Raw genomic sequence first — 27,166 nt, forward strand, 5'->3', positions numbered from 1 at the left:
TAAAATCATAGGTTGGAAACAACCTTTAAAGATCATATAGTTCCAACTCCCCTGTCATGGATAGGGACACCTTTCACTAGCCCAGGTTGCTCAAAGCCCCATCCAACTTGGTCTTGAACACTTCCAGGGATGGGGCATCCACAACTTCTCTGGACAACCTGTCCTAGTGTCTCATGACCCTCACAGTAAATGTAAATGTATGGGAGTTGCTCATGCTGAAGAATAGATATTTTATTTCTAGATGAAGAGCTGTTTGTCTAAAGATAGGTATCAGCTCAGAATCAAAAAATTTATTTCAATCAGCTGAAGAGGTATGATGGCTTGATTCCTTAAAGACCATTGTGCACTTTTGTTAACCATTCACAGAGATATGGTAGGTACAGACTGACAACACAGTTTTGACATTGATCTAGGTAGTGCTTGCCTATGAATAGTGACAAGGAAGTCAACAGCAGGTAACCTACACTATGGATTATAGCTCTTCTTTACACTTATGTAATTTTTCACATTCAGTATTTAATGCCCAGCATGGATTTATCCATAATTTCATTGTAGTTTAATCTTCCTAGAAAGAAACTTGTCTTCAGCTAGAGACTAGTGCTTGTTAACTAGCATCTTCTATGGTCTCCGCTCCCTTGATTGACTTCTGTAGAAGTTATTTGGTCTCAAGTAGTGGGAAAGATGTGGAATGACTCTTCCTTTATGCAAGCACCTGCTGAAATCTAGCTGAATGCAACTGAAGATGTGCTGAAAAAGCTGTATTGCTCTTTGGTGAAAAAAATCAGCGAACAGCCATTATAGAGATCTTTGTTTTTTTGCTTTAGGTCAAAGCCAATAATTTCATTTATATATATATATATATATAAAGGATTTATTAGTAAATACACTTTAGAAATGTTCCACTAGCAGCATGAAAAATTTACTTTCTGTATTATTTTGCATATGTATACTTAGGTAGTCAAAATCTTGTAGCTAGATTATGTTGTACTTATCCTGTCTCAGAAAACTGAAATGCTGAATTCTGAATTTCTCCTTTATTTATTTTTGTGGACTTAAGCTTTTTGATGATTTTACTTAGTTCTGGCTTTTTGAAGATAAGTATAAAACTTTTTATAGAAGGAAACTCTTGGGGTGTCCATGAAATAGGAAAAAATACCATAGAAAGAACTAGAAATTTATGAAACACTTGTTAATTCTGTGGTTGTAAGAGTTCAATGTGACAAAAGGTCAAAGACTTAAGACTGTAATCACTGTAAATATCAGATATTTAAAGACAGATTTTCTACATTTTGTGGATGTCCAGTCTGAGAGATAAAATTAATGACATCTGTCTGGATTTATTATGCTTGTGTAATTGCTCAGATCTCTGAAAAAGTAATTGGAAGGATGAATTAGACAACCAGTTTATTATCTATAGCTAGCTTATAGGTGCTATAAGAAAGTTGTTAGTTGGAGTGGAATTTAGCATTTGACTCTCTGTCGTTTTCAGTTCATTGCCTAACAGGGAGAAGGATTGAATGTATTATGATAGGATATGCGTTGCAAAATTCAGGAGACACAAAGGAAGAAAGGGCAGTTTAAGCTGAAAAATATTAGTCTTTAGCTACCAACTAGTTTAAAAGAAATTAAGGTATGTCACAATGCAGCTGCCACAGTCCTTGAAAGACATTTAGAAAAAAATTGCAATAATCAGGCATGGTCAACATGGGTTCACAAAAAGAAAATCCTGTTTAACTAAGTTGATATCCTTCTGTGATAAGGTAAATCACCTAATGGATGAAGGGAAGGTGGTGGGTACAGTTTTTCTCAGTTTTAGTAAGGCTTCTGATACTGTCTCTCTTTCTGGATATGTTATCCAAGTGTGAGCTCAGCAGGTACATGGTGCATTGGTGAAGAACTGGCTGAAGGGCAGAGCTAAAAGGTTCATTATGTCTAGTTCTGTTCCATATAATTATCAATGATCTGCATGCAGAAGTTGAATGCACCATTAGCATGTTTCCTGATAGCACCAAACTGGGAGGTGCTGTTAACTATCAGAGGGTAGATGGATTGGAGCACTGGACAGATATCAATAGCATGAAATTTAATGAGAGCAAATGTGAGATACTGCACCTGGGATGGAGTAGCACTGCACACGAGTATGAACTGGGAGAGGAGTGCTGGAGCGCAGCCCTGCAGGGAGGGATCTGGGGGTGCTGGCTGACACAGGCTCAGTGTGGGTCAGCAGCGTGCCCTGGCCGGCAGGAGGGCAAACCGCGTCCGGGGGGGCATCAAACACAGCATGACCAGCCGGTCAGAAGCGGGGATTGTCCCGCTGTACTTGGCCTTGGTGCGGCCTCACCTCGAGCACAGGGTGCAGTTCTGGGCCCCACAGTTTAAGAAGGATGTTAAGGTCCTGGAATGTGTCCAGAGGAGGGCAACGGAGCCGGTGGAAGGGCTGGAAGACATGTCCTGTGAGGAGCGGCTGGGGACTCTGGGTTTGTCTGGCTTGGAGAGAAGGAGGCTGAGGGGTGACCTCATTGCTCCCCACAGCTTCCTGAGGAGGGGACGGGGAGAGGGGGGTGCTGAGCTCTTTTCCCCGGGATTCAGTGACAGGATGTGTGGGAATGGTTCAAAGCCGTGCCAGGGGAGGTTTTTAGACTTGACATGTACTTTTCATCCATACTGACCATCCATGGGATGGATAAAAAGCTGCTGGTCCAGATGCTGGGGGTCTCCCTCCAAAACCGCACGCTGAAATTCATGCAACAGCTTTTCTGTGCTGCTGTGTAGCAGAGCAACAGGCCTCCATCTCTGCAGTTGGTCCTGGGGCAGATGTTTCCAGCCGGGGGCTCTCCAGGGCCACCCTGTACCCCATCATCGCTCACCACCCCAGGCCCGTCCTCCTCCTCACCGCAGCCTCTGCCCCCACGTCCCGCGGCTCTGCTCCCCTACCAGCCTGCACTGCTGGCTGCAGCCTGGCCACGGCGGTGCCCAGATCCCTCCTCCTGCACGGAGTCACCACTTGGTGCTGTTCTCTGTATCTGTCTGAGGTGCTCTCTGCTCCTGCCAAGGCAGGAGTCCAAAGTTTAATAAGGGGAAGTGTAAAGTCCTGCACCTGGGAAGGGACAACGCCAGGTACCAGCACATGCGGCGGGCTGCCCCACTGGAGAGCAGCCATGAAAAGGTGACCATGCTGCTGCCGTCGAGCACAGGTTTTCTTCCTGCTTTTCCAGACCCAGCCTTGACACTGACATTTCTTCTTGCCTGCTTGGAAAGGACATGCCTTCAGCAGATGGGCACCATCAGTTGTCCAGCACCCCTCACCACCACCCCAATCATCCCTTTCCATCATGCTTTCTGCAGGACTTCCCCCACATAGCTCCTCTCTCCTGCAAGTGGACTCCACAGAAAAGGCAGCTCATCTTCTCTGTGCTTCCCAGGGCTTCTCACCCTCCTCTTACACAGGACCCCTTCTGCAGCCAAGATGGCCGTGCAAGATGAAAAGAGGGACAGAAGGTGATGATGGGTTTGGCACCAAGAGCTGCTGTTAGGCCCCAAAGAAAGACCCATGACCCAATGCCAGGGCCACAGGTGATCTTGCATGCTTCAGGCACACAGCAGGAACCTGGGGAGAAGCAGAGCGGCATGAGGCTCTGCAGAAAGCAACCATAGCAGGCCAGGCCCCACTGCTCTGTGGCTGCACAGAGGGCCAGAGATCTGCCCTGGGAGGAGAACCCAGCTAGAAGACATGGGCTTTCTCTGGAGGCCACACAATGCATGAAGTTCAGACTTGATATTAGGATATTCCTTTACTGAGAGGGTGGTCAAACACTGGAACAGGCTTCCTGGAGAGGTGCTCAATGCCCCATGCCTGCCAGTGCCTTAAAAAGAGGCATTTGGACAATGCCCTTAATAACATCCTTTAACTTTCTGTCAGCCCTGAAATGGTCAGGCATTTGGATTAGATGATCCAAAGTTGGTCCCTTCCAACTGGAGGTATTCTGTTCTGTTCTGCACATGTACATTGTTCTGCTTGGAGGTCAAGTCTCATTCATTCTAAAACCTGTACTCCCACAGATCTGTTATCAAGCCTTGATATGTAAATGATTTAATCCTGGTGATCAAAACTGATGGAAATATAGAATGAACATTTTTTTTTGCAGTCCCTGGACATACTCACTGGGACATACTGACGTAAATGTATGAACAGAAGTAGACATTTAAGAGTTGATCTCAATTTTTGGAAGGGGACTTTGGTCCTCAGCCTCTCCCTATTCAAACTATTTAACCTTGTTATGACCAGAACAAAGGAAAATGTGGACAAGCAATAAGGCTACTAATGTTTTCACGCAACATTTTGCCCAGTCTATGAGCAGCTGAGGTACTCCTGATATGCTGAAGAGTTCTTTCTGTATTGAAAACTGCTATGCAGTGTGGGGCTGGTAAAATAGCATAAAACGTAAGTAATTTTGGCGTGCTTTTCAATTCTGTTCAAGTTTTTCAGTTGAGGCATAGAATAGGTGCATCGACCTTCCTCTTCCCTCCAAACCTAAGATGTATAGGTCTTAGAGAAAAGAACAATGCACCTTACATCAGCCTCAGTGAGAGGAGTGTAGCGTCTCTGCACTTGGGATGCTATTGCATAGGGTAATACCTGGTGAATTCTGATTCCATTATGCATAACTTTCCAAGAGAAACCTGAAGTCCTTGAGGAAACTTTCCTACAGAGAAGAAATACATGATATCTCAGCAAGATAATTTTGACTGGCCTAAACTTTTAAGTGTTTTGTTATAATCACTGGGGTAAGGAGTGTGATTTCCTGATATAAATCTTAATGTGAATTTGCACTTGTATTGCAGTAAAGATACTTCATGCTATAGAATTACTCAGGAATAATTATAAACCTGTATTTACTGCTGTAACTTGATCTGTAAGTCATTGGTACTGCTTTAGCCTACCAGACTAGGTAACACATAAATATTAACTATGTAGTTAATATGGCACCTCTTTCAGAACTGGAGGATGAATGATAATGACTCTCACAAGAAGGATTGCTCATTTGGAAAGCCTGAACCAATCCATAATGAGGTAGTTAGAGTGATATAACTTACAAACCCTCAGCATATATCCCTTTTTCTCATTTTGGAGCAAAGGGTGAAAGGGAGGGGAAGCCTTCTTTCTAAATCCATTGCTAAGAGCTTAAAAAAATGTAAGACTTTCAGTCATAAAAAGGTCAAGCAAACAATTTATGTTAAGTCTTTACACCAGCATCAGCGGTTCAAGACAATCACTCAGTCTCTTCAAAGAGGCAGTCAGCTCATAAGATGGATGATATTTTCTGTATCGTGATTTTGGAAAAAGGTGTTCCTCATTAACAAAAAAAATTGTAACTGCCCATTAGAAAGAAAGAAAAATAACTCCACACAGGCAACAAATTATTAAATCAGCAAGTCATTCTGTTACAATGAAAAATTGAAAATGATGAAGCCAGTTGCCATGGTTTTGCAGGGAGGGGGTTAAGTTTAAACATATGGGGGAAAAAAACAGACCTTGTCACAAAATATCCTGTGAGCTTGCAGCCTGGCACCAGCTCCTGCTGTGCACAGCAGGCATTTCCCCTCCAAACTACAGCATGTACTCACAAGACACTAAAGAGGATCAGAATTTCTCCTGATCCTTCATTGAGGAACACATATTACCTCTGGCTTTGTCAAGAGGATATAGGTCCATCCTGAAATGGGATTGGAAAAAAGCCAACAAAAACAACAAAAAGGCAAGCATAGAGTCATTATTAAGGATGTTACTCCCGAATTTTGCTAGCAAAAAAAATCACCCCTAAATCGCAAGTGAGCACACGAAAACCAGTCAAAACAGTGTAAGATTCTTTCCCTATCTTTCTATCTTTTTTACTCTGTGTCCATGTGAAAGTTCTTCTGGTACAAAGATTTTTCTTAGAAATGTGGAAAAGAGAAAAATCTCCTGTAGGTATAATCACACTAGCAAAGTATTCCTTTTTTTCCCCTTGAGGGTCAGCAAAATCCATACTTGTATTTTCAGCTACCTCAGTAGAGAGATAAAGCAATACAGAATCCATGGTGCGGTCAAAGCTGCAGTGGAGAAGTTGATAGATATTGCTGAAGGCCATTTTGTACAGGCAGCAAAATGTATAGGTCAGAACGAGAAGTGTCTGAGAGAATTCCATCAGCTGGACCTGTACTACTGAAATCCCTTGAAGATCAGCATTGTGCTGCTGTTGGATGTCCTTGCAGTCACTTATTCATACTGATAGTGGGGGTGTGGTGTTTTTTTCTTGCTGCTTCTAGGCCTTTGTTGATACAAAGGTTTTTGGAGGGTTTTTGGAGAAGAACAAAAAGAGGTGGGCTATGTCCCAAACTTTGGCTTTAAGCCATTTTTGTCCTGTTCAGGTTTGAGACGTGGGATATTAGTTGGGGTTCCTCCAAGTTTTCCTCTAGTTTATCACAACCTAATGAAGACTCCCATGAGGTTTGTCATAGCCAGAACCTCCTGCTACAGCTGTGTCTCCTGAAAGGAATTACTGAATGAAGGCTTCCCATCATCCTGTCCCTGGAAGCTGCTTTGTTTCAGTTTAAAACAGGAATGCTGTTAATAACTGTGTCATTTCAAGCAGGACTGTCATGTCCCTCAGTATTCAGTGCAAGGCTGCCTGGGTAACAGTGCTGCTGTTTTCCTCTTCCATCTGCTACCATTCAACATCTGGAAGCTGAGTCTGAACCTACAGTGGTTTTTGAGTGCCTTTGTGTCTGTGTCTGCTCCTTTTTCTGAGGTTTCCACCAGGGAACAACAGGGGATGCAAAGCACCTTCTCACTCCACATTTTTTGGCCTACTGTATTCTTCCATATAATTCATGGGTCACCCAAAAGCATTCACATGTCTTACTTTTTCCTCCTGAACTGAAGGGGGACCAATGGCTAATCACCAAAGAGAATCTGAACCTAATTATGCATGTTGGATGCTCCATCCCTGGAAGTGTTCAAGGCCAGGCTGGATGGGGTTTTAAGCAACCTGGTCTAGTGGAAGGTGTCCCTGCCCATGGCAGATGATCTTTAAGGTCTCTTCCAACCCAAACCATTCCTATGATTCTATGTGTTACATAAACAGGTTGTTGAACTTTTCTGTTCACCTGCTGAAAAGATTAGGTCTGACATTAATTAATTAGCAGTGGTCATTTCTGTTTAATATACCTCTGTTTGAACACTTGTTTTTCTGTTAGAAACACTTGAACAGCAAGTAAGAAATCCCCATTGTTGGTTGTGTGCAAGGTGAGATAAATGAACAGCTCAGAAAAGGGCCACAAAGCATGACCCCATATCCAGTCTGTCCCACTGGGTAAAGATGCTTAGACCTAACATTTTGATTCAGGCCCTATCTTTAATTTGAAGCTATACTTGACTGCTTCGAACAGAAGACTGATTGCCTAGATGGATTTTCAGTGCTCCACAGTGGCAGTCTATTAACCTGTTCGGATGGTATCTACAGTAATAATGAGATTAGAAACTAGAAAGGAAACTGGGAGAGAAAGAAAAGTCAAGAAACTTAAAAGCAGGTTAAAATATTGGTCCTTATTTTTGACAAAAGCACTAGAAGTGAGGATCATAATGTCCCACAAGGGAGTCTGGCCAGCTGATATGAGGTGTTCCAAAGACAGTCATGTACTAGCTAGTTTCTGAATGAGGCTGATGCCTAGATAATACAAAATGATTAGAAGGCAGTGACACCTCCTCACAGACTAACTGTAGCTCTTGAGAGCACTGTATTTGAAATAAAACTAGTTTTTCTGGATTACAAAGACCTAAGAGATGTACTTTCCAAACTTTTACTAATGACAGAAAGTGTAAGCCTGCCTCAGTAATTGGATTTCCATCAGGCTCTTAATTTGTCATCCACTGCTCTGGGGCAGAGGCACTATTCCTAGTGCTTGAAAAACTAGTGCCACTTTCTCCAAAAGTACGTTTTGTTCCAGGGTGACTTTGTCCCTGGATCTCAGTTTTACAGCTTTAAAACTATGACAAATTTTAATTTATCCCTAGTCTGTTTTGCCTGATACAAGTTGTCATCTTCCCAAGAGCACGATCTGTTTCTACGTCTCTTTGTATTGGACCTATCTTCACGAGATCTTTCTGTCACTTGTAGGCAAGGAGGTGTTACTGTAAAGCATAGATGTGAAATCCGTAGTTGCTAATTTGCAGGGAATCCCTTCAATCAGCAGTTTAGGATGTTATTGGAAGCTAGGGATCTAGGGCTTCTACAATAGGTCTTTGTAGCTATATTTTGGCAATGCTTTGATTGAAAAAAGACTGGCTGTCCTACAGCAGCAGGGAATTTGTTTTTCATGGAAAACTACAGCCTACTAGCAGTTGTGAACACAAGCTATTGCCCGTTTTGGCCATTCTTAGAAGAGACTGCCTGTGTACTCACATGGAAAAGTCTGATTCACTGGACTACGCAAACCAGGAAATGGGGACACTGAGATCAAAATCAACCATGCTTAAAAGTCTGCAGCTCAGCAAAAAGTCCAGCAAGTGTTGTGTTGTAAAAATGCTTTTATACAGAAAATATTCTTAAAGCACAAGTAGGTAGACAAATATGAAGTTTGAAAATTTTTAACAGTTCAAGAAGTAACAAGGGGAAACACAAACCTAAGGATGCTAAGCCTTTTTTTCTTTATTAAAAATGTAGGCTTCTGATAAGAGGTAAATGATTTAAGGGAGTCCCTGGGAAAATATGGGCTTGGTTTGTTTTGCTGTGATTGAAGTACAGAAATTGAGGTAGCTAAAATAAAAGGTTATAACACAATTAGATTTGTAATTCTTCCATTACATTTGCACATGCATGGCAGGAGCGTTTCTGACAATAGGAGACATGTATACACGGAAAAGTCTAAAGTAAGGCTAAGTGGTATTCAAATTAAACTTCCTGATGAGATAGAGAAAGGAAAACTTCCAAGGTGTGAGAAACAGTCACCTCAGTTATCTGAAAAACAGTCATAAGAAAAGTCACCTAGTTGCCTAGGAAAAAAAGATTTAATAAGTAGTTTTTTGAACTCTTTAAGTGGGTACTGCTTTATTAATTTTCCATTTTAACTTTCATATCAGTCACTGAAACTAATATATTCTACCCCTAGAATATTTTCTAAAGAAATTATATTCTTTTTTACCTTGCAGTACTTGGGAGAAAAAACAGTACTGAAAAAATTCCATTCCTCTCAAGGAAGGTAATCTGGGGACTTAAGCGACACAACTAACAGGCTTGTCTAGACGTCCGTGAAAAAACTACAGATATTTAAGGGGAAAAATATATTCTCCATACATTTGCAGAAAATTACATCCTCTGTCAAAATCTCTGTTTGTAAATTCCATCCTCCTCCCACTTTTTTTTTCGCCTCACAAAAGAGTGTGAAGATCCCTGGATAGTGACTGGAGGTCTACTGACAGTCGGCTTGATTCCTCTGTAACATCTTACATGATGGTAGAGGCAGATCCCTGCAGGTACAGCTTTAGAAGAAATATCTCCTTCCATTTCTCGGGACTGTTAAAACAGCTGGGAGAAGCTGATATTGCTACTTAGGTTCTACAAAACGTTTCTTTTAAAAGAACAAAACCCCACTCTGAAAACTCACTTGTAAGCCCAAAGACAAGTGGCCTGCTTCCATACTGTAAGGCAGATACAAGCAGTGTGGAAAAAACACAGATGTTTTCTGCTTGTAACATTTGGGGAAAGTATTTTGAGAATCTCTTCATCCTTAGTTTCCTCTGCAAGCTAAATCAAACGAAGGAATTCTTTCAGCAGTGAACATGCACATTTTCTCCTATTCAAAAAACCTTTTTGAGCCATTGGAATGCATTTCTGGCGGGCACTCAGGAGCACAGGAAATTTGAAAGGAGCTGTGAATAGCTGCTAACTGTTACATTCAGAAGAGAGAAGATAGTGGCAGCTAGGAAAGCTAGAGCAGCAGTTTGTTCTTTACCTGGTAGGCAAAACTCAGATTCTTGGACTTCTAGGAAGATTATTAGAATTATCCTTTTATAAACCTAGATTTTCTCTTTTTCATTGGTTTATTAACACAGGCTTTTGATTTAGCATTTTCCCCTTCAACTAACTTAACTAGTGAGTTTTCTTGTGGTATCAGATTTCTCCAATATGCTTTTTGACATGTTTAGTGTTCTAGTTGTAATGTTGATGTCAGCTGCCTTTGTAACCTAGCAGTTTAGGATCCTTCTTAGTAAGAAAATGCATACTATATATCTGCTGTCTCAACCTCCGAAGCTAATTGACTTAGCACGGTGATCTTGAAATACGTGCCATGCTATGCAGAGTCCTACAAACACACTTGTATAGAAAGGAGTCATTTTCTTTCTACAACAGACAACAGGTCACAGTCTCTGTTAAGTAAGCACAGAAAAGTACAGCGTTTTTTAAATGAGCGTGTTGATAAACCAGTAGAATATAGACTGCTTTTCAAAATTTCCTTCACATGTTTTGTTCATCAGTCATGGTATCAGTCACAGAAGTGTTCAGGACATTCACAAAAAACTGCCCAAGATACAAGTTCATTTTTGCAGCAAAATTTAACAGCTTTAACAACTTGCTTGTGGACCATCCTACCTTCACATATGCATGTTTTTACATCTGCCATCATCTGAGTTACAAATGATGATGTTCCTCCACCTGTACTGAAACAGCGAACTAGGAAGAAAAAGAAATTTAAAATGAAATATTGGAAATGTCTGTCATACAAGGACTATAAAGCTTTTGGGTATTCTTTGTCCTGTCCTGGACCGTAGGGCAGGATGATAAGATGATCTCTTGATGCCTTGCCTCCCGTATTTTTTGTGGCTCTGTAATTGCTTGGTATTCTTTCAGCAGAAGCTGAGAAAAAGGATTGTCTTTCAGTACTATGTTTTCCTAATGCTGTTGTCTAACACAGACTGAAGTCAGGGTGAAAGTAGGAAATGTCTCTGTAAAACCATTTTTAGTAAAAAATCAACCCAGTCTGCTGTGGTCAGGGACCTGTATTAATTTATTGCCAGCATCGCTTTGGCAAGGATGCAGAGAAAAGTCGTGAGTCTTTTTCAAGTAAGAGTGCACCTTAAAAAATTGTTTTGAGAGAAGAAATTTAGGATCTTGCCAAAGTTTTAAAATATGATCATGAAAAGGCTAGGTTGGTTCCCTCACCCATTACTGGCCTTTCCTTATCAACACCAAATCTGTTCTAATACAGGAAAGGTTATTTTCAAAGCACAGCATGTATAGTTCATTTCTCACATGACTTCTCCTTTTAAAAAAATATTTGCTTCAAGTGATCGGAAAATAGGTTCTTTGAAACAGCAAGCTCTCCTTGGCTTCCAGCATGAAAGACTTTTAACCGCTTCAAGCAGAGGCTAGTGAATACATAGCAAGGTTGCACATGTGAATTGTCATAACTGGTGGTCCTCCTTTATCCCAAGTTTTCTAAAGTGAGAAAACTTACTAGCAGCAGAAATACTCTCCTACAAGAATGATCCCAGAAATCCTAAGCATTTATGTCAGAATGATTTTAAAATAAAAACAAGTGATCTAAAATAAGGTCTTGAAACATGCAGTGCAAGTATGGTGGTCAAACAAAATTTTAGAAATTAGATACAGATGGAGATTTAGGTTCTTTAATAACTATCTGAAGAGGAATGAAATCTGCTCACAATCAATTAGCAAAAGAAGTGGGAGAGACGAAAGTCACTAAGGTAGTTAGTGTGAATTATTCAGCCATGTTGCCACAATTCCTATGGCAGCAAAATTGCTTCAGTGCATATTTCTTAATTATAGGATAGCACAGGAACTTACTGGCTGTGAGGCCAAGGACAGTTAGCTGAGGATACACCTTTGAAAATATATTTGTTCCATTAATTGGCTCTAGGGAGAACCCAAAATACCTCAGGTGTGGTCTTGTCCTAAAGTAATTTTCTCTGTCTAGTTCTGTGGATGTCTTCTGTTGTGTTCTTAATTTTAAAAAGTGAAAATATACTGTAAGAAAAAAGAAAGGGAAACATTTGCAAATCTTTCCTAGCATACTGACGGTGAAAAAGCTCTTACCAGTTACCCAGTCCCAGCTTCATTGCACCAGAAAACAGAAGCAGAACTCAAGCGAATCTAAGACATAAAAGGTGGCTTAGCAGATGGCATGAGGGACAAGTCTAAGTTGCAGCATAGGCGGGAAAGGTGGAGAAATGCCTCAAAGCAGGCATATATTTGATTAAAACAAAATTAGTTAGCAAATGTTCATGTTATCTAAATTCAGCCCACTGGAAAAAACAGAGAAAACTTTACCCTTCAACTAGTAAAAAATCAGCCAAGAACACTGACAGAGCTGTAAAGAGTATTTCAACCTTTCTAGCCTGGTGGGGAGGCTCTTACTATCCTTCTGTAGCCTTTCAAAACCAAGGAAGAAGTAGCAACATACTCAGCCATCAAGTCCCCCTAGCCATTGCTTACCATCATCTGTCTCAAGAACAGTGAGAACTTGCAGCAGCTTTCCAAGTTGTGTCCTGTAATACTTAAAAGCTGCTACTTCTGCTTTCCTGCCTAGCAAGTTAGTCAGTAAGCAATTGAAAGGCAATTATCACCTGTCTACCCCTCACTCCCAGTATGGATATCTCCACCACAGCTCACCTGAGTGAACATATGCCACAGCAGATAGAGGCAGCCTATGCCCCTTTTTGGCACGTACTGCACACATTGTGCAGCAGGTGTCAGAGGCAGGAGTAATTTTACTAATATACATGGAATGAAGATTTATTTATACCTATGCAGGCATAATTGCCCCAGGAACATTTTGGAAAGCCAGCGGGTAGTGCAGAAAGATTTTTGTGAATGAAAAAAACCCCACATCTGTAACACATTCAAGGAAATGTCTGACTTTCCTTTCCAAACAGGGGCTCTGCCATTACTTAAGCATGGAACTGAAAGCTGCTACAAACCAGCAAGCCTTTAGTACTGTCAAAGCCTCATAAAATCACAGTATCTCCAGGTAGGCTTAAGGATCTGCCAAGCCAATACAAAACAAAAAGCCTCCTTAAACAAACCTTGCCTTGTATGCACAAGGGTGCCTGCCTCAAGGAAATCTGCACCTGTAAAGTTTAAATTTGAACAAATCATCAAGTGAATGTCAGGCAGGTGGCCAAAGCTCTTTAAGTCTAACACAAGTCATTGAAGCTTTGTGGGCATTGTAAATTATACATAAATTGCCATGTCAAAGGCCTCAGCCCTTTGGGAGAAATCGTATGACAATATGGATTTATGTGCCCATTTTGCAACACAAGGGCACAACACAAGGTCAAGGCAATAGAGAATAAAGGTCTAGAAGCCATACCTACATTAAGGAAACACTGTCATTTCATATGGGGGCTAATAATAAGCCAATTCTGCCACAGTTGAAATTAGTGGTGGCCCCTTGGGTAACCACTGCTGGTGTTTTGAGTATGCCATCATCTGCAGCTATTTGGTATGGATCTCACAGAATTTGTGCAGTTTCCTGAGCACACAACAGAATGACTGTACTGCAGTCTTTGGAAAAGCAAGAATCTCTTTTTCTTATGTGCAAAGCTACGTGAGCAAAATGCAAAATGACTTGCTAGGTAACTTGGGGAAACAAAATTTTAAAGGCCAAACATAAATAGGTGTTTACTGAAATTTTACTCTGAGATATCAACATTCCTTGGATGCTCATGCATTTCCCTGGTTTTCATATAAAACAGAAAGAGAAATCTACATGAAGGGAGCAGCAATGTCTCTTCTAGGATGTACTGAGAAATAACTTCAAGTCATAGGCTCCTTTGTAGCACTTGCATAGTTTTTCCATACCTTCTTCTTTTGCTAGCTTTGGCTTCTTGGTGTTAAATTGAGCTGGCAGTGTTACAGGGCATTTTAAATTGATGCTTGCGGAACTGCAAGAAATGTGAAGCTGCCAATGAAGAGTCAATGAGGAGGCAGTCACAGCAGTTATCAGCTCCTCCACACAAATGTCCTGAGTTTTTCAGCTGTGTTAACCTTTCCAAGTTTGATTAATAAGGGATTAATATTTTTTATAGATATTTTTATATGGATAGGTGTATATATATATATAAACCAGTTAAAACCCTTCAGACAGATTTACATTTGAATATACCCAGTTTTCCCACGGCGAACCATGATTTCAAACAGCTCAGTCAGTTTTGGACTGGGCATTCATACTATCTCACACGCGGTTTGCACATTTCACTGTTGTGCCAGAACTGGAAGAGGCTTTTGCTTCAACAGTGAAGCCAGCTTACTGGTTATGATATCATTCATATCCTGCTGAAAATACAGAAGGTCCCTGGTGTGCAAGTGAGGGCAGAGATTTTTCTCTTCCCTTTGTATTCCTTGCTATTGAATGTGATGCAGTTCTTTCTGGATAAGGAAGGGCAGTTCATGTCAGTTTATAGGGAACGTATGAGCTGCTCCTGTCCAGCCATCTGTTCCTTGTCACAGTATGATCACTTGCTCCCATCCCTTCAGACAGAAAACACATTGAACAACAAGAAAACATGTCTTTTTCTTTCTTTGGCTTGTGACTTGAATTGGCTCAACTGGTAACAGATTGGGTGTTTCTTGGTCAAAAGCAGGGGAAGCGGGAACGGTACTTGGAAAAGGAAGGAGTGGGAAGCATGGCTTCTGTTGCTGTCAGCAAGCTCTGTAGCTCACCACCAGCTCAGCAACCCCACTGAAATTCACCTTGGGGACAGAGTTGGCTAAATATGTAAATATGGAATGTTGGAGCCTAAAGACTGGGTCAGAAACATTACAGTCTTTCTCATCTGCAGTGTGATGCTTACCCACAATTATTAAGACCTCCCAGTGAGTGCACTGGGCAAGAACTGGCCAGTAGGCCAACAGCATTTTTTTATATGGTTCATATCTGTAAAGAGGTATTACCATTTTACATTAGCCTCATAGATGTTAAAAAATAGGTACATGCTGACGTCAATGGAACTGCATAAGTTAAGTTGCCAGCTAGCTATGTAAACTGGAATAAAATAAACTATGTTTTTCTCTGCATGTTTCCTGTATTCTTTGGGAAACGGTTATGACAGGGTGCCATGAATGTATCAAACATGTAGTAACTTAGAGAGCTCCTGCTTTCTTTTAGCCACAGTTGCATTTGCAATTGCCAGGATATAAAAAACAAGCAACATAATCTGTGTCAGTAAATGTGCTGTGAAGTTTTTTCCTTTGGTAAATAGAAATACATTTAAATCCTAGGGGATGATTTGGACATGGAGTGTTAAATGATGCTGAGTTAGACAGTGAAGTAACATGACTTCAGAGGAGAAAGTGAATGCCATCTCTTCCAAGAATGTACTGAGCATTTATGACTTCAGACAAAACTAACAATGCCGTGATATTCTTTTTCACCTCCCTCCCCGTCCTCTCTTTTTTAAAAACTAGTTTCACATCCTGCTGAATGAATATAAAAACTTGCTGCCACTGATAAGGTAAATCTCCTTCTGCCTTTCTGCATTTTTTCTTCCCACTCCCAGCTGAGAAGCCCGGTTCTGCTGGTAAGTTATATCTAGAAACCCTATACTAAACTCATTTGTCTCAGAAAACTACCAGTGTATTTTGCTGGAACAGATTTTTTTTCTGAGTTAATAAGAAGCTCACAGAGAAGAACTGATGATTGCCAGAGCTGGCACCAAGTAAATGGTGGGAGCATCCAGCTGGGATCAGGAAAAGGATTAGGACTTAAACAGTGACATCAGGACCTCTCCTTTTTAATGAAATTGACCTTCAGGTCAGTTCACCCTGTATCATGAAACCATGCATTAAACCCTACATTCAGACTTGGATTATATGCCATTACAGAGAAATAAGGCCTGCAGACACTGTATATGCTACTCAGACCTTAGGTCTTCAGGCAGAAACTGCTATGATGTTTGCTGTTCTTTTCCAGAAGAGATCATTGAAGATATAGGGAAAACTTTGAATTTGGCTCCCAAAATCTTATACCAGAAAATGACAGCAAATGACTGTTCATGTGGATCAGGCACAAACAGGGAAATAATTGTTCCTAAGAGATATTGTGGTTACGTTGGTCAGAAATCACTTAGAGCAAAGCAAAGGTCCGATGCTTTCATTGCCTGGTATGAATGTAACTGATAATCACTGCAGAGGACAAGCACAGCCCAGCAGGTGGTTCTCAACGTTTTTGACTGGAACTTCTTCAAGATACTGTCAACCACACTTTAGCCAAACCTATCAATATTTATAGGCAACAGTCAATATTAAAAATACAGAATTTCAAATATCTATGCACAATCTTTTGATAGAGTCCAGAATTGTCTTTCAGGTCCCTGAAGGCATTTCTAAGACTCTTTTAAAATCTGCTTAGTAGTGGTACAGTGATTAGCTCTCTTGTCAGCAGTCCAAATAAGTTGTGTTTTTTTTGTCCTAGATTATGCTGAAACCTCAGTTCCCCAAGAACTGATCTAAGTTGGCTTTGCCATGGTCCTGCTTCCCTAGACCTGTGCTTGTGTGAGACACCTCCCTTCTGCTGCTGTTTGCGCTCACCTGAGACTGAGGTTTGCCAGGTGGGGAGTTAACCAGACAGAAACCAGCACTGCAGAGAAAGATGGATTTTTTCACCCAGGTGCTTTAGCTCCCTTAACTTGCTGTCTCTGGAACTATGCAGATACCAGTGCCAGCAGAAGAGAAGGGCAGAGATACATTTCCAGAGCACAGAAAAACATAAGATGACTGCAGCAGGTCTGGTACATGTTCTTGTTTTTTTGGCAGGTTTTATCCCAGCTTTTTCTTCTGCCTCCTGGCAGAAGACTAACATAGTCCTCCACTAGTAAAAAAACCCAAGGCTCTCCAAACTTGAATCAGTCACAAAGTGTCTTTTCACCTTTTTAAAAACCACCTATCTTATTTTACATGTTCCTTCATTACTTGCTTGTAATGCAGATCTCAAATCTCTGAAATACAGTTTTCCGGTTAGCCTTATCAGAACTAATGAAAAACGGTTTAAAACACAAACTACCTCAGAATCAATGACGGTAAGAAAACAACCTATTGTCTCCCTTTCTTTTTGGTACCCAGTGCTTGTAGATACAAAGTGCTGCTTAAGTTCTTTTGTCTTCTTATGTACGGAGGAATGTAAGTTTTAATTGCTCTGTTTTCCACACAGTATATATTTTTCATAATTCTTTTAGTCCTGGCATCCTGTGTTGTTTGGTAATTATTGCAGAGCCAAGGGATCTGATAAACTTATCTTTTATTCAGCTCCTGTGCTGGAGTGGGTCAATGCTGTGCAAACCTCTGCACAACCCAGCAATCTGTCCCAACACAAACTGGCTTTGAGTAATCATGGGTAGGACATAAGGAGAGGGCTCCTCATCTCCAAAATGAGATGTGGGAGCCTCTTTCTCAATAGTGCTGGTGGAGTTTGATCAGCTTGTGAAAAACACTGAATGGTGCCTGCAGTAGTAGAGGACTAAATTCAAAAGACCCTGGAGTTGAAAGGACCTTCTTAAAAGATGTTTTCAGCACAATGTTTATCTATACAATGCTACTTCAATAACTCTCCTCTTTTTGATGTTAGTTTTTTTCTTGTTATGTCCATTGTAGTACCTAAGCATTTCATATGCTTTTTTGAATGCCTGTGTTAGAAGCCTGTAAGTTTGTTCCTACAGATCACAATGTCTTACAGTCCTAGTGTAAATGTATGTTTATCTGTTGCTGGAAATAGTTAAAACCATAGCAAAATATTTCCATTAAAATTATTACCAATATCTCTGATTTTAATCTTTCTGAAAAATTATTACCAGCTCTACTTACAAGTTCATTGTATTAGGATCTTTTTCACCTCAGATATTCATCTGTTATCTATAATACAGTTATTAAAGCTCTGCTAAATGCTGGGCTTATTAAAACTTCCCTTCCAAATCAAAATGATAAATTTTGGTCTTAATGGGATAGTTCATTTAAACAAATTAAACACCATTTAAACTGTTCTTAAAAATCATTATATTCCACTAGGTCAATTATTTTAAAGTTATTGTTTAATCTGTATGAATTGCCCAGACAGAACAAGGGTCCTTCATCCTTTCTTGCAATTCATCATCTGCTGTGATAAACTGCTTTGTCTCCACCTGTAATTACCTTCTGTAATTGCCACTGCCCCCTCTTGTAGTGTTTGCTTGACAGACTGAAAGGTAATATATGTTTAACGGTTGTGGCACCTTTAATATTTGCTGTTGTCAACAATACAAAGCTCAGCTGCTTAAACCTGCACTGGTAATGGATAACACTGTTAGTGCACTGCTACTAACAATCGGCTGGTGTAGAGCTTTTTGCCTGCACAGCTGGCAAGACCTTCAAGTATGTCTTCCATCTGGAGACTATAGCACACAACTGGTGGTGTGTCTGTAGGCACAGAAATAATTAATTTATCTGACTGGGCAGGGAGACCCAGAAAGGGCTGCTAGGACCAGTGTCAGTACTCGTTCTTGAACCAAAGCACCTGGCAAACCCAGCCCTGGCTCTTCTGCAGCTGTGTGGTGCTCACCTGTGTATATTATTCCCGAATCTTCCCAGCTCCCTCAGCTCTCTGTGGCATGCGTTTATATATCTTATGGCTTTTGACCACGTGAAGATTTACGGACTGCAGGGTCAGCAAATTTGGTGACTGTCTTTGCAGAGTAGAGTCTCTTTTGCCAAAGACTGTACTCTGTTCCCGCTAAATATTTGATTCACATCCACCTTCTGTTAGCTAGCCCCATGAGTCATGTGTAGAGGAGATGCCCGACTGTTTCTGGGTTAATTACTTTATTAATATTAATATGTGTTAAGAATGTTTGTAAAATTAAAACCCCTCCTTATTTACCTCCATGACTCCATTCTTACTCTTGGTCCTTGTATTTCTCTCCTTTTAAGTTAAAGTCCAGTACTCTAGAAGAACAAAAATCATTAACAACCCAACAGACTGGCACAGTTAAGTTATTTCTCTTCCTTTCAGGGCTCTTCTTGAAGTCTTTACAACTGCAGTGCTCAAATGGCATCTTTTGAGGCTGAGCTTTTATTCAGTGTAATTTCTTTCAGCTCTGCAGTATAGAGCAGGAAATAAAGCACAGAGAAAGCACTACAAAATTAGCCTAACTCTGATGGCACAAGAGCTACAGTGACCACAAACTTTTCATTACTACCCTAGATTAAGCTTTATTTCCCTAGTTTGAGCTAGCTTTTTATGTGTCACTTTAAAACCAGAAATTATCTTTACCTGACAGCTCCTCTCATCTATTCTCAGCTACAAGCATAGGAAATTCACCTGAACTGTTGTCATATTTATTAGGTCATGCCAGTGTGATCTAAATCTGATCTATAATCAGTAACGTGACACTGAGTTGAGAAGTCACTAAGCAATTTTTTTTCTGTGCTTATCTAGAAGTTACTTATTTTGGAGAAGATCATGTCCAGATTCCCATTTCCCTCGCTCATAATTTGTAGGTATGGATTAAAACTCCTTTTCCTCATGGCTCTATTTTACCTTGTAAAGTTATGATAAGGATTTGGCAAAGGCTTGGGTATTGGCAGAAGAGGTGGCTGGCTGCACATGAGCAAGAAACAGTTTTAAAAACTCTTGAAGGCAAAGTTTCTATTTAAGCCACTTGGGTTACATCTTTATTGTAATTAGCTCTTTCTCTGAATCATGTGTAGTCCAAAAAGGTGGCTCCTGAGTCAGCAAAACATTAAAACTACATGGTGTTTTTTCAGGTAAATGGGAACTTCTGCCAACCAACCTCAAAATGTTGTCTGCAAACAGAGCCCCTTCATCAGCACAGTTGGTGGGAAGCAGGCAATGGGCAGTATAAGGGTGTTTGTTATCCTGGTGGGCAATATTTGGTCATGAATCAAAATCCCAAAGTTCACTGCGAACTTTCAGTTCAACTTCCTTTGATTAATCATATGTTGGCAATATGAGGTCAGATTACACTTTTTCCCCTGTAAAGACAGAAGTGCATACTGGGCACTCCAGGGCAAATTTATTTTCTGATGTCACATATTTTCCTCACTTGCTAACCTGACCCATGTGACAACGTCATGAATTCTCATGAGGAAGTCACAATGATCTTTTGTCTGTTTTTTTAATTCTTTGGTGTCTCTATTCCTTTATTTAATCAAATTCAATTTCATTGCTCTTGGATGTGAGGCTCTGCAAAGGCCAGTTCTATTTTCTTATTTGCTTTTGTGTCTTCTGGTGACAATTAATTCCAAGCATGAGGTATTTAAGGAATGGTTACAAGACATGGTGGCTACAAAAAAGTTTAAATATCAAAGTCTGCTTATTGAAGAACTTTTTAGCTTACTAGCCGCAGGTCAGGAATCAAAAATAAAAATGTGTTTCTAGATTAGAAGACAGAGACAGCTTCTCTGTCTTTTTTTTTTTTTTTCTTCCCTTCTCTGTAGCTAGTACTTGTGTATGCTGTTTCTCCAGGAAAATTAGTGCATGTAGCCTAGTAATAGAGACATAGACTCCTGTGTACTGCATATTGTATATGAGACTACAGTAGGACTACTGGGACAAGGCAGTCATGCCCAGAGCATTACATGTTCTAGTAGAATATTCTTACATGTATGCTGCAAAATAGACTGCCAAAGCAGATTTACCTCTGAGGATCCATGTGGCACACAGAAATAAAAGAAAAAGCAGATATTTGTCTTCATCTCTTTGTAGCAGTATTGTTGAAGTCAGAAAAACCCCAGGATTCAGTGCCGCAGATGCAACAAGCTAGGTGTACCTGTACTTTGGACAGTAGATGGCACCATTTGTTTCATTCTTAAAAAAATCCTCTTCAGCTGTGGTTTCGTAAAGCAGCAGTTCTGCCGGAGTGGGCTGACAACGGTGCGTGTGCTGCTTGGTAGCTGGCTCAGAGTGGGAATATTTCTTTAATTTTTTTTTAGTGTATCACAAGTTGTGGAGTGCAACGAAGCACGAGCCATAAATCGGTGGGATCTGTGATGTGATGTGGTTTTGACAGGGCCAGCAAGTGACCTCGTCCTCTCAGACGTGCTACCTGAATAGGCTGCCATAGCAGGGTGTTGCGTTTGATAGCCCAATGGTCTGTTTGCTCCTATGCTCCGGGAAGACAGCTGGCTATAAAAGGAACTGAGTTTTCCTGTGTTTCCACTTCTTACAGGTTTAATCGTCCTTGGAAAAGAGTGAGTTTGTATCCCTTGATATTGTTCTATTACACCTTGATGAAGATATGCACCCTTGTAAAGAGCTTGTGCTGCTTCTCTCCCTTTAATGACACGTCTAATGAGGCTGTCTACTGAGCCTGGCTCCTACCAAAAAGCCTCCTGTTCTCAGCAATTGCTGGTCAATCAAATGTAACATACATCTCATTCCTGTTTGTTCACACCAAAGGGCTCCTGTGCCTTTAATTTGTTACACAATTAAATGTAATGAGAGAGATCAATAGATAACTTGCCCATTATTTTGCTCAGAAAATGCTTCTTAAATAAGATGATTCAGTTCAAATCAGGTACAAGTGTAAGTAGTTCTAAAAGGAGCTTGAAATTCAGTAAAGCTATGCTTCCACTTACATATTTGAGCATCTTTCACATGGATGGCTGATCATCAAATGCTAATGCTAATATAAGTACTGACATGGTTTCATCTTGGGATCCCTTAGAACCTTGTTAGCAACTTCCTGGGAAGAACCCAACCAGTCACAGCTTTGTGACTGCAACTCTTCTGCAACTCTTGATTTTAAGTGCTATATTTCTTCCTTGCCTACAAAATCCTTCAGGAACTCTTAGACATTTTTTCTGTCCTGATTTTAAGGTTCTTGCACATTTGCTAGAGGGCAGTTTACCTCTGGACAAACAGCCTCAGTGAGCTGAATTTATTTTTAAGACATTTATTAAACACCAGGGACAACTCTATAGGTATCTTGTGGTTCTTTGAGAGTTGCTTATTCCCAGATCACTTGGGAGCTGTGACTCTTGAGGACTTACCTACTATGTCAACAAAGTCCCTGATGAAGTCTCTAAACAGCAGCAGAGGAAGAATTTGTTTTCAGTGGAGCTATGCAACCTCACCAAAACCCCATAAACTGACCCATAAGCCAAGCCTGCTGAAGCACTTCTGTGATAGCAGAGGTAAGTTGGCACAAAAGGCTTCACAGCCCATGTAGGACAGCAAGATAGTGTGACTCACAGCCCAGAATTATAAACATTGGCTGAGACTTTGTCCATCATGCTAATGTTTCAGGCACATTCCAGAACTGTAGCTCTGTCATGGGTTATAAATTGGATCTTTCCCTTGGTGCATACTAAGATTTTATCAGAAAGGCCTGACCCATCAAGACTGAAAGGTCACCGATGTAAGAATCCTCCCTGCTAAAGTGATTTGTAATGTGACTTATGGATTCTGCAGTATTATTACAGTTATTTTGCAGCTCTGACAGCTCTAGACTGAATGGCATATGGATAGCATGGAAACAAAACAACAAGCAAAAATATATTGTTTTGAACAGTTCTGTTTAGCACATACAAATTAGTATAGCAAGTTCTATCTCCTCTTCAGCCTGACTTTGTGTAATCTCACAGATTTTGCTTTGTTGGATGTTTATGGGAAATGTGTCCCTAAAAAGCTATTAATTGTCATGTGTTTCCTTCTAGTAGGTGTTTTGATGACAGCTATGCTAGAAGTACTTCTCTTGTCAGTCTTTTTTGTCTGAAGTGTTAGTGTGAAGGTGTCTTGTCACTCTAAACGTTCTTCCCACTTTTACCCATGCTAGATCTTGGCTGGAGCCTGTGTTACCAAGATGTTCACCTGAATGTCCGAAGTCTACTGGTGTTAATTTAATTGCATATTATTATCCATAGTAGAATGAACAAGGAAGATAGACTGGAAAAATAAACATATCTGTTGCAAGTGATTACCTACAGTAATCATTTATACAGTAGATTGTGTTTTTAGTGTCTTTGTTGCCTTTACTTTGTGAGTTTTCTATGAAGTGGCATGCCATAAGAGATTGTTAAGTAGAAGAACTGTGTGCCAGCTAGAGCAGAACTGGAAGAAAGAAATATCCCTTGGTTTGTCTGTTAATAGTCAACTCTTGGCTACCCCAGTTGGATTATTTGGGTTGTAGATTTATCAGTGTCATGGGTAGAGGATCTACTATCTTAGGGTAGCCAGCAGGGTTAGATGAGTATGGTGATTCATGACCAAGGCTGTATTGCTTTCAGGGCAAGCTCATAACTGGAAGCAATATAGTTGCTGTCTCATGGAGCAGCTGGCCTCACACTGTGACAGCTTGGGCATTTTGCATGTTGTTCCCAAGACTGCAATTCCAGGGGCTTTGGTGTAGGCTCCATCTCCATTTGGCAAGAACTCCAGTTTGGTGAGGCTGGTGAGTTCCAGCAGTCGAAATGGACCTCCCTCTTTACGAAATGACTGCTTCAGTACAGCTTCCCAGGCAGTCCTCCTTGTCCAGGAAGATTATTCTGTAGACTGCAGTGTCACATGAGTACATAGACCCTGGCTGGTCTGCTGGGTCAGCTGGATGAGGACGGCTTCCCAGCGGAGCACTGTGGCAGGCGTGCAGTGCTGTGTCTGGGACTGCTGAGGCTGGTTTGGCTCTGGCAGACTAACGTTGCTGCTGCTGTGCTGGGATGCAGCGTGCAGTATGCAGGGAACACCCTTGAGGGCACTAGCCTCTGTCAACCAAGCATGCCTTAAATCAGTTCAAGCCTGAGGTTTGGTTGGATGCAAACAAGCCTTCTGTCTGTTCACTGGTCTGTACTGCATACTACTCTCTCGTTTGTGGTGTTATGTGTGCTATCCAAGCTTTTCCTGCTATTTGCTGGTATAGCAGCTCCTGTTAGGTCCAAGAATGGACTGTGTTGTGTAACCTTAGATCCAGGTTCCTCATTGAATGAAGGGGGTTTTGGAGACACGTTTAGGTATTGGCTTAACTTACAATCTTCCTTTTCCTTATTTTTTTTTTTTTCTTTTTTTTTTGTAAAATACACAGATCTACCACTAAATGATATTATATATCCTGTCTCTCTCTCCATCTCTTCAGTCACTTTTTATACCTTCTCTAAATCTCTCATGCCCTTCCTTAGTTGTTCTTCCATCATTAGTGTCTTCTCCTTCATAGGACAACCTTTTTTTTAATTAGGTGTTATTTATTTCACCAGCTGATCTTTTTTTTTCTCATTCCCTTCCCAGAACACATTCCAGGTTTTTCCTTCTCTGGATAGATTATGATTATAATTTGAAGAATGGCTGATCTATGCCTCCTTGGCTAAGGCAAGGAAAGTAACTGAAAGGTCAGTTTTCTGCTGCTGAGACACATCTCAGTATTTCAAAATTTAAAGAGCACAAGACCTCTTACCTTCTATAGCCAAAGTCAACACCTGTACAGCAACTGGTGGATTGTGAAAAAGTAAGATGGAAATCACTTTTCTGTGGTACCCTTTCTTAGCATAAATTGCTATTTAAGAATTATTGCATGTTGTTGTGTTCTGAACAAAAATATAGGAACATGGTTTAGTGGTGGACTGGGCAGTGCTAGGTTAATAGTTGGGCTCAATGATCTTAAAAGTCTTTTCCAACCTAAATGATTCTATGATTCTTTGTTTTCCTAGGCAGTGTACAAGAAAACAGAAATATGGAGCATGATTTTGCTCACACAAGGGTGTACTTTCTCTGCTGCAGTGTGTTGTCTCCCTCACTGATTGCTTCATCAGCTCCTGCAACTTAAGTCTGATATGCATCACTACTACAGGAAACCTATATAGCTATTTGGCAAAAATATGCATGTTGGTGGGCAGATGTATCAGAACATAAAAATATCTTAGGCTACTCAGATGTGACAGCAGTGATCAATTCACTTTTTATTACCGATGTTTATGAAGAATACGATGGCTGAACAGTAAGGACTTGTAATGCAAATCCTTCAGGCATGTCACCATACCTCAAAACACGCTGCACTGAAAAAGATCAAAATGAGTCCTGATATTATTTCCTTCAAGCTTGAAGACAAAATTAAATGTTTAAATCCACAGTACATGGTTTTCGCTGATTTCCTCCTTCCATTGGCACCAATGTGATGTGATTGCAGTGAGGGCACTGAAAACACAGCAATGTAAAACTAGTATGTGAAGTTTGAGCCAAGCACAGCTGCTGTAATTAATGCTTATTATTACTGGCAGTGATGAATACAAACAGAGATGGTTGAAAAATGCCAGTTCTTTTTTTATCATAAAATTAAAAAATATTTTAATTGAAAAGCTGAATTTAAAAAGAAATTACATCAAAAGCAGTTTTTGGAAAAGTTTCTGATGAAGAAGTTTATTTCTTGAAAACACCAGACTCAAAAACTTGCACTTAAAGTGCTCCCTTTCTTTCCCTGGTTAGATGCAAATCAGTTATTTTTTGACTAAGGACGATTTTCTAGTTAGGAATGAATAGGCTTATTTCATCAAAGATGCAATCAGAAAATTTCAACCATTCATGCTGAATTGTCAGGGCTCTCAGGGCCCTGATGGGCCTTCCTGTCTCTGCCTACATCTCCCCACCACCCCCTCCACTCCATCCTGACCCTGGGGCCTTCCCCATCTGCCCAAGGATCAGGACTCCACATCAGCCCCCTGGGGCCATCAGTTCCTGCCCCAGCAATGCGGGTGCTGCAGCAGGGATGGGCTTCAGCTCCCCACAGCCCTGCCCTGCCAGGCCGTGGGGCAACACTAACACTGAGCAGGAATATTGCCATCAATACTAAGCAATGGGCATAAAAACAGTGAGCCACCAACAGCAGGTAAAAGCAGAATTTGTTGTAAATCAATCATTCATGGCAACTGCACAGTAAGTGTCTGCATGGTGTGTGTGTGTGTCTGTTTATCTCTTGCACTTGCATGGATGTGGGGAGGAAGAGATAGTCCGTATGAGAAGAATGCAGACTGTTTATTGTTTTTGATTCTCCTTTCCTTTTACTGAGGAAAATACATAAGCATGAGTAACATTAGGTCTGTCACTTTCCTTGGTTCAAATGAGATGCTGCCCTAGTGGTGTTGTTTCTTGTCCTGTGTTGAGTCATGCAGTGTAGATACCTTATCCTGCCTGTGTCTCTGCTGTACGACCAGAGATCATGTTATCACTTTACAAATATAGCATATTAGTACATCTGGAAGGCTAGTCACGTTGTGGGGTTCAAACAGGTCTGGCTGGCCATGAGCTATGCTGCTGCTATAAACAACCTCAGTGTCCCAAATTGAGTAACCACAGAGCACGCTTGGGAGCTCAGAACACTCGTGTTCTTTAGTAGTAGGTAAGTGACAGTTCTGCTGATTATTGTGTTTCTTCAGATGTGTGGGGTCAAGGTGGGAAATGGCAAGGAAGGTGAGAAGTCATTATCAGATCTTCGTTGTTGTTACGTGCTGTGGATTTTTAAATGCTAATGTATATGGGAACAATAGCTGAAACATAGGGTGTTAGTCTAAAGTGATGTGTTTGCTGGTTACCTTTAGAAATAGTAAGATTCACTCCATATATAGTTCCTCTAAGTAGATTACATCTGTGACAAATCCAAACTTTATAATTTAGGAAAGCTTTCAAGACTCACTCTGTGGCTCAGTTGTAATAAACCCTTGCTATTACATCTCAAGGACATATGCTGGTGTGAGACCGATTTTCAATAAAAAAATGGTTGGAGAGGTTGGTCATTTATCTTTGTTGTCTGTCAAAATTTAGAGTGGAATTTAAAAAGAGTTATAGAACTTCAGTTTCTGAAGGCCACTTAGAGCTAATCTAACTGGTATAGGAAATCTAGCCTGCTAAATCTTTTGTGAATGAAGACTATCATTTAAAGTCAAATATTGCCGTTATTTTTGCTGTTGTCACTGCCATAAGTATTTATGTGCTGTCTATCACTGACATGTTACTTTCTGTAGTCTAAAAGGTACTGACCAGCTCTCTTCCTTTCAACAGTAGTTAACTGAGCACCATTTCAAGGATCAGTGATGGATGATAATGCTCATTAGCTGAAGAGGTAAATCCTACCAAAGCGTTTCATCCACTTTGCTCTGCTCAGACAGAAGGTGAAGGCAGGGAATTATTCCAAGGAGGTATGTCT

The 27,166-nt window shown here is 40.7% G+C and overlaps 1 protein-coding gene across 6 annotated transcripts in view; it reads left to right on the top strand.

The window, feature by feature from the left end:
- The first annotated feature begins 14 nt into the window (after positions 1 to 14).
- The window catches only part of LRRC2 (leucine rich repeat containing 2), a 103,105-nt gene continuing 75,953 nt past the window's right edge, over positions 15 to 27,166 (top strand). Inside the window, exons 1-2 of one of the 6 annotated variants that reach the window (XM_080373243.1) lie at positions 15 to 26,362; positions 27,022 to 27,158. Coding sequence is in view for 1 of the 6 variants with exons in the window: in XM_080373241.1 (XP_080229367.1) it covers positions 26,422 to 26,433 (12 nt within the window). In the remaining 5 variants the exon portion in view is untranslated. Of the gene's footprint in view, positions 27,159 to 27,166 lie in introns of all 6 variants that reach the window. The other 5 variants (XM_080373245.1, XM_080373242.1, XM_080373244.1 and 2 more) reach the window with 5 other exon arrangements.

Source organism: Falco punctatus (assembly GCF_963210335.1).
Source record: "Falco punctatus genome assembly, chromosome: Z".
Lineage (NCBI taxonomy): Eukaryota > Metazoa > Chordata > Aves > Falconiformes > Falconidae > Falco > Falco punctatus.